Raw genomic sequence first — 8,679 nt, 5'->3', positions numbered from 1 at the left:
AGGATAATCTCCCCAAAACAACAAAAGCCACACTGCAGGGATTTAAAAACAAAGACCAATGCCCTAGAGTAGCTATGACAAAGTCTAGACCACAACTCATTAAGGCTGGAAGTGTGAATAAAGATTGAGTCTGTTTAATTGCTAAATTAGGCCATTTAAGCAATTCTGCAATAATTGTCATTGTTTGCTAATCATCTAGTCACTGGTGAAATAATCTAGCTAGTAAAACCTTTGAGCACATCTTAACTATTAACTGGCAGCAACTCAAATACATTTTAGTGTCCTTCAAATGAAAGCTGAACTAGTATCACATGCATGTCAATGAAATACGTTAGGGCATAAGTGGACCAAGGTACATGTAGTAGTGTAGTGGAATACTGATCTGTAAAACAGAACCTGTGTCAAAGCACCCTATTTGACTACAGTCAGAAATGGCTTCAGTTTCCTGCTGTTGACCTCTTCCATTGAAGCCGACTAGGCTGTTGAGCCATATATGAATTTGAGTTGGTTTTATTCCTGTCTGGATTTGATTAATACAGGCAAGTCTTAAATGACAATAATATCTTTAATTCAGCACATGACATGTAGGGATGTACATTACACTGCTACAGCTCATACCTGCTGCCTGGTCTGAAAATGTCCAACTACAAACAAGAAAACACCTTCAAGAGCTCATGACAAGTAACAGGACGGTGAACTACATCTACAGAGGAAGTAGTGTTCATAGCAGGTAATGAAAATGTACACAGCAGGTAGGAGGAAAGGGTTAGCTAAAAGGCTCTCCTGGAAAATTAGGAATTGGAGTTATAACCCTAATGACATGAATGCATGCACTGCACAAGCAGAAATGTTTTAGTTCATAAACAGTCCAATAGAGGGCAGCAAACTGCCTCATCAGGGAAGGAACATCTGGACAATCCGCTTTCAGCAATCACAGACAAACGTGTCCTCTCCCATCCTAAGCAGAAAAAAAATGAATTACTACATGGAATGTTAACATTCAGCCAGCCATTGGAACAGCATCAGAGCTTGACACTGATTTTAATGACAGCCAATTGTCCAACAAATATTTCCATGTACCAGGCTCATGATACTGGTGGAGAGCTGTAGGATACCTGGTACTCTTCCAGTTGTCTGCAGGGCTTAGAGACATTGAGCGCAGCATCCACATGGTTTTCAGTACCCTCTTTCCATCTGGCAGTTGGAAACACTGGCCAACCCAGGAGCTACAGGAACCTGTGGGGAAAAGATGTCCATCCAGGCCAGAAAACAGCAGCATATTCATGCCAGCAAAAATCACCCAACGTTTGTTAAGTAAGATGGGGAGTGAGATACTTGAGTTTGTTCAAGCTACACAAACAATTTGCAACTAAACTGTTTGGTGGAATAAGTACACAGCAAGGCCACAGAAGAGCATTACTTTCTCAAATACATTTGTATGCACATGATAGAGCTTTTCATTTATTGTTGATAGTCATGGGGCTCACCTTTAGCCATTAGTATTTTTTTTCCCCTCAAATTAGAACATTTGCCTCCTTGTTAAAAGGTAAACGGTCTACTTAAAACATTACTTTCTGGACATTGTATAATACACAGCCTTAGAAAATACAGTCCAACATTGCAGACTCACCGCCTTCCCATAACACAGAGAACGCAACAGAGGTCTGCAGACCCCGATGGTTAACCACACCAAGTACTTTGGCCTGTTGTTCTGGGCCTGTAGCTCCCGGAGCAGTCTCCACTGCACTCTGATAGAGGCCTTGGAGCTCTGAACCAACGATCTGAATATGCAGCACAGAGCCCAGCTCATTTTTCCAGATTCCAGTCACATTGCATGGGATTGCCTGGAAAACAAAATGAACAAAGTCCTCCTCTACAGTGTATTCACTACTACAAATGGTCATGACATATTCTGAATCAAGTGTTAATGATGACCAAGCTACAAATTAAACAGTAAAACTCCCCTGATAACACTACAGCAGCAGTGAACCCTGCTAATTATGTCCTCCTACCAGAGGTAGAAAAGGTCCCAGAATTACAGCCCAGAAAAGCAGATACTTTGTAACAGCCATCTTCATGCAGGAGCTCTTAAAATGTGTTCCTGAATATCTCATTGACTTCTCAGTTTTACTAGGTGAATATAACATTGCAAGCCAATCAACAAAAAGCCTCGCTAATAAGCCTAAATGAATAAAAGGTGGGTTCATGTGAATTGTCCAGCTTGCCGGCACTTAGTCATCAATGCAAATTGAGGAAAAAGATGGGGGAAAGCCACTATTGACTATTGTACACCTAATTAGTAAAATAGCATCAGGTGTGTTCCGCCCAGAGGCGCTTTCAGTTCGCTAACTTAAACGTTAGCCAGGTTACAGGACAGTTTGTGCTGAATGTTCTTGATCAAACGGTCTGGTGGCTGTTTAAATGTGTAACTCAAAGTGATAGCCGTGTTCTAGTGGATAAAAACACTGCAGGTGACCGCCAACGTACCGATGTTGAACAAGACCTATGAGTGACATCAGGTTACTGGGGTTTAGTCAGATTTATATTCAAGATGTGGACTTTGATCGTCAATACCTCATCAACGAAACCTACCAGAAAGAGAGCAATTATATATTCGGAATCTGCTGGCGATAACGAACAAGCAACACTCCCTGTTTTCTCTGTTGCGTTCATTTTTTTGAAAGACGACATAACAGTCATGTCTATGGCAGATTCTCCGTGTATTCTTCGTTAAGGGAGCGTGTTAAAAGTGCATATTGAATGTAGTTCAGACGCCAATTGCATTTGCAACCAAAAAACAAAAACCAATCAAAACAACTGTAAAGAGCTTAGAATTCTGGGCCCTAACATTTACATGGTTGTTGTTTTGCATTACAAAAAAGTAAAGGTAAAAATACTTTGATTGCCTGTTATTAAAATAAAGGTCAATACTTGAGACCAAGGTAACTTGTATAATAGACCATCAGGGACAGCAGCCCTACCATGAACATCATTCAGTCTTATAATTAAATAAACTCCATCCATCCATCTTCTTCCGCTTATCCGGGGCCGAGTCGCGGGGGCAGCAGTCTAAGCAGAGATGCCCAGACTTCCCTCTCCCTAGACACTTCCTCCAGCTCTTCCGGGGGGTCACCGAGGCATTCCCAGGCCAGCCGGGAGACATAGTCCCTCCAGCGTGTCCTAGGTCTTCCCCGGGGTCTCCTCCCGGGAAGGCGTTCAGGAGGCATTCGGAACAGATGCCCAAGCCACCTCAGCTGACCCCTCTCGATGTGGAGGAGCAGCGGCTCTACTCTGAGCTCCTCCCGGGTGACCGAGCTTCTCACCCTATCTCTAAGGGATCGCCCAGCCACCCTTCGGAGAAAGCTCATTTCGGCCGCCTGTATCCGGGATCTTATCCTTTCGGTCATGACCCAAAGCTCATGACCATAGCTGAGAGTATGAACGTAGATTGACCGATAAATTGAGAGCTTCGCCTTGCGGCTCAGTTCTTTCTTCACCACGACAGACCGATACATCGACTGCATTACTGCAGAAGCTGCACCGATCCGATTCCATACTTCCCTCACTCGTGAACAAGACCCCAAGATACTTAAACTCCTCCACTTGAGGCAAGAACTCTCCACCAACCTGAAGTGGGCAAGCCACCCTTTTCCATGGCCTCGGATTTGGAGGTACTGATTCTCATCCCCACCGCTTCACACTCAGCTGCAAACCGTCCCAGTGCATGCTGAAGCTCCTGGTTTGAAGGGGCCAACACGACAACTACACGACAACACAATATTAATTAAAACATTTTAATTCAGAGAAATCTCAGTAGCTCTACCCCAATAAAATGTCTGTTGAAATAACCAACTGATTTAGCTTCAAGGAAACCTGCTGCATCATCAACATCTTTTAGATTGTCTATTTGTCCATTTTGGACATTATTACTAGTTTATAAAGCAATTTTTCTTGAATTCTGTTCAATAGCTCGGACCCAATAAAACTTATATGGAAATTATCTACTGATATAGCTTCAGGGAGACCTGCTCTATTATCAACATCCTTTAGATTGTGTATTTTTTCATTTTGGACATTATTACTAGTTTATAAAGCCATTTTTCTTGAATTCTTTTCAATAGCTCGAACCCAATAAAACTTAGATGGAAATAATCAACTGATATAGCTTCAGGGAGACCTGCTCTATTATCAACATCCTTTAGATTGTGTATTTGTCCATTTTGGACATTATTATTGGTTTATAAAGCAATTTTCCATGAATTCCTTTCCAATAGCTCGGACCCAATAAAACTTAGATGAAATAATCAACTGATATAACTTCAGTGAGACCTGCTCTACAATCAACATCCTTTAGATTGTGTATTTTTCCATTTTGGACATTATTACGAGTTTATAAAGCAATTTTTCTTAAATTCTGTTCAATAGCTCGGACCCAATAAAACTTATATGGAAATAATCAATTGATTTAGCTTCAAGGAAACCTGCTGCATCATCAACATCATTTAGATTGTCTATTTGTCCATTTTGGACATTATTATTGGTTTATAAAGCAATTTTCCATGAATTCCTTTCCAATAGCTCGGACCCAATAAAACTTAGTTGAAATAATCAACTGATATAACTTCAGTGAGACCTGCTCTACAATCAACATCCTTTAGATTGTGTATTTTTCCATTTTGGTCATTATTACGAGTTTATAAAGCAATTTTTCTTGAATTCTGTTCAATAGCTCGGACCCAATAAAACTTATATGGAAATAATCAATTGATTTAGCTTCAAGGAAACCTGCTGCATCATCAACATCATTTAGATTGTCTATTTGTCCATTTTGGACATTATTATTGGTTTATAAAGCAATTTTCCATGAATTCCTTTCCAATAGCTCGGACCCAATAAAACTTAGATGAAATAATCAACTGATATAACTTCAGTGAGACCTGCTCTACAATCAACATCCTTTAGATTGTGTATTTTTCCATTTTGGTCATTATTACGAGTTTATAAAGCAATTTTTCTTGAATTCTGTTCAATAGCTCGGACCCAATAAAACTTATATGGAAATAATCAATTGATTTAGCTTCAAGGAAACCTGCTGCATCATCAACATCATTTAGATTGTCTATTTGTCCATTTTGGACATTATTATTGGTTTATAAAGCAATTTTCCATGAATTCCTTTCCAATAGCTCGGACCCAATAAAACTTAGATGAAATAATCAACTGATATAACTTCAGTGAGACCTGCTCTACAATCAACATCCTTTAGATTGTGTATTTTTCCATTTTGGTCATTATTACGAGTTTATAAAGCAATTTTTCTTGAATTCTGTTCAATAGCTCGGACCCAATAAAACTTATATGGAAATAATCAATTGATTTAGCTTCAAGGAAACCTGCTGCATCATCAACATCATTTAGATTGTCTATTTGTCCATTTTGGACATTATTATTGGTTTATAAAGCAATTTTCCATGAATTCCTTTCCAATAGCTCGGACCCAATAAAACTTGGATGGAATGGATGGAAATAATCAACTGATATAACTTCAGTGAGACCTGCTCTACAATAAACATCCTTTAGTTTGGCTTTTTCTTATTTGTGTTATTGTTAGTGATTATCCATATATTTTCTATCATATATAGTCAAAAACTATGTCGCTGTATATTTTTTAATCCCTTAACCCAAACGGTTTAGGTTCAGTTATTGTTTTTTTCACTTTACTACGTTTTTCTTCTTTTTCATTTGTGTTTGTCCATAAAAACATTTCTACTTTCGTTAACAAAAATGTATTGTACTGCTTAAGCGAAATGTGCCTTCCCATTATTCAAAAATTTTTGTATGACAGAGGGGCCCTTTCCAGTCCTGTTTTTTCGCCATGTTGTAGGCTCTCTCAGTCATCCCCATACACTTTGTATGGTTCCGTCTCTGGCACGCAGAGCATTCGATCTGCAGAATGATTAATAGAAAAACTGTAAGAACAGACATTATTTTAGAGAGGTAAAAACTTAAAGACTATATTTTCTTAAAATTCTTAGGCAACACATTTTCAAAGCCAAATTCTAATAGACATGAAACACTAACCCGTTTGGTCACGGTGTTGGCATCTCCATGGTGATGATGGCAAACACATGCAGAGGAATCTCTGCTGACTTGGAAGACTGATGCTATACACATGAACATCAATTATTATATCATGTTTATTCACTGTACTAAATGAATTAACAACAAAACAATAAGATAATTACGATGTGATAGTTTTTAAAACCCTACCTGATGCCTGAAGAATTGTTACATTGAACTGTAGTCTATGACGGGTCAAGTCTTCATTTGTAGCATTCACAATCAGACAACAGGGAAGGTTTGGAAAGCTACTTACCACCTGAGTGGCCATCTGAATATTCAGAAACATGTTGTTATTTTTACTGTAATACTTCTATGTCAATCCTAACTTATAGGCCATTTACACAAATACTGTACTGCACTGCAATTTTATAATGTAATGAAATCCCCTCCAGTACTAAATTCTTTCTGAATTGTATGTTCTACACTTGCACCCTTCCATTTAATTCCCACCCAGTCATCAAGACCATGGCGGTTCAGCCGTACTTTGAAGTAGTCACTGTTGACAAAACATACATAATACCAAGGAATTGTACAATATGGAAAAAAGCCAAACTAAAGGATGTTGATTATAGAGCAGGTTTCCCTGAAGCTAAATCAGTACATTATTTCCATATAAGTTTTATTGTACCCGAGCTATTGAACAGAATTCATGACAAATTGCTTTATAAACTAATAATAATGTCCAAAATGGAAAAATACACAATCTAAAGGATGTTGATGGTAGAGCAGGTCTCCCTAAAGCTATATCAGTTGATTATTTCAATCTAAGTTTTATTGGGTCTGAGCTATTGAACATTCAAGAATTCAAGAATAATTGCTTTATAAACTAGTAATAATGTCCAAAATGGAAAAATACACAATCTAAAAATATATTGACGGTGGAGCAGGTCTCCCTGAAACTAAATCAGTAGATTATTTCCATATACGCTTTATTGGGTCCGAGCTATTGAACAGAATTCATGAATAATTGCTTTATAAACTAGTAATAATGTCCAAAATGGAAAAATACACAATATAAAGGATGTTCATAGTAGAGCAGGTCTCCTTGAAGCTATTTCAGTAGATTATTTTCATAGAAGTATTATTGGGTCCACGTTATTGAGCATTTATCATTGACAAATGCTTTATTGACTATTAATAATGTCCAAAATTGAAATATTGGAAAACTAAAAGATGCTGATGGTAGAGCAGTTTTCCCTGAAGCTATAATGGTTGGTAATTTTGATATGATTTATTGACATTTACATAAAAAACTGACGTTTGGTGCACTTTCAAGATGGTGCCTAAACCCTCGCATCGTAGGAAAGCAGTTTTTCACGCTCTTTTCGACTCTGAAAGATTAATATGAAACCGAAATGGAAAAACAAGCAGTGTTGCTTGTTCGCTATCGCCAGCAGATTCTGAATATGTAATTGCTGTCTTTCTGATAGGTTTCGTTGATGAGGTATTGACGTTCAAAGTCCGAATCTTGAATATAAAGCTAACTTCACCGCAGTCATCAGGTTACGCATTTCAAAAAGGTTCGATGTACATATACATATGATATTCTTGCAGGTTCCCATAGTGGTGGCCATTCTAGGCTTCATTAGCGTTATTTTAGCAACATGATATTATGCTGGCAACACTCAGATTTGGATTATCACAATAAAAGCCATCATTGAAATGTATAAGGCAAAGTTAATAATGCAGTCTGTGAAAAAGAACAGACAAGAATAACATTGGAACGGACAATAAACATAAAATGTACAGACTAGATTGTTAACTATATTGCCTTTTGAAAAAGAAAATCTGAGTTAGCGCTGCTAGCATAATATCCTGCTGCTAGAAGAACGATGATGAAGCCTCTTATGGCCGTCGATCACTAGGTTCACATACAGGAATATAAGTATATATCGTCCAAATTTGTGTTATTCAATACATCTGTGTAATTTAAAATGTCACATGAAACACGTACACCGTATGTAAATTCGTGTCTAGATCAGGTCTGTTTGAGCTTTAGTCGTGACTAATCTGTCATTTATGCCTATGTTTAACATTTGTAAAACCAACTAACTAGTATGAATGGTAAATGACTGGTGTAAATGATAGAAGTTACCAATACTTTCTTGTACATTAACAAACTGCCATAAGCTAATGGAAAAAATGAATAGGATAGAGTGATGGAAGAATGACATTTTGGAAAATGAAACGCTGCAGCTATCAAGTTCTGCAGATGTTTCTGTCACTTTTGTTATGACATGCAAATAGATTATATAAATGCTTGTTTTCTATACACAGATTTAGCCTAGAATTGCCTAAGTATCTTGTTCCAAGTACAATTTCCATTATGTTAACTTTTAAGTTAAATGGTTTCAAGGCTAATGCATGCCCAGAAAAACACTTGCCTGTGACAAAGCCTGATGCCATCATAGCCAGTTATACTGTTAATCTGCCTGTGTTTGACTTCCACAGCTGGAGAGCTACATAGGAAATCAGTCAATTATTTCTTATGTAGCTCTCAGGCTGTGGCTGTGTAGCTCTCCGGCTTTGTATTTATTCATACAAAAAAGAAATCTA

The 8,679-nt window shown here is 37.9% G+C and overlaps 1 protein-coding gene across 1 annotated transcript; it reads right to left on the bottom strand.

Annotated features, from left to right (window-relative positions):
- Positions 1-546: 546 nt before the first annotated feature.
- Positions 547-2,146, bottom strand: avd (avidin). Its single transcript, XM_010902519.4, has 4 exons — positions 2,013-2,146; positions 1,631-1,844; positions 1,116-1,236; positions 547-958 (listed from the first exon to the last, which is right to left on the bottom strand). The coding sequence occupies exons 1-4, from the start codon at positions 2,112-2,114 to the stop codon at positions 925-927; spliced, it is 471 nt and encodes a 156-aa protein (XP_010900821.4). The 5' UTR covers positions 2,115-2,146; the 3' UTR covers positions 547-924.
- Positions 2,147-8,679: the final 6,533 nt, after the last annotated feature.

The sequence above is a fragment of the Esox lucius genome, chromosome 7, assembly GCF_011004845.1.
Source record: "Esox lucius isolate fEsoLuc1 chromosome 7, fEsoLuc1.pri, whole genome shotgun sequence".
Lineage (NCBI taxonomy): Eukaryota > Metazoa > Chordata > Actinopteri > Esociformes > Esocidae > Esox > Esox lucius.
The sequence above is the reverse complement of the archived record's forward strand: the minus strand, read 5'-3'. Positions and strand labels throughout refer to the sequence as shown.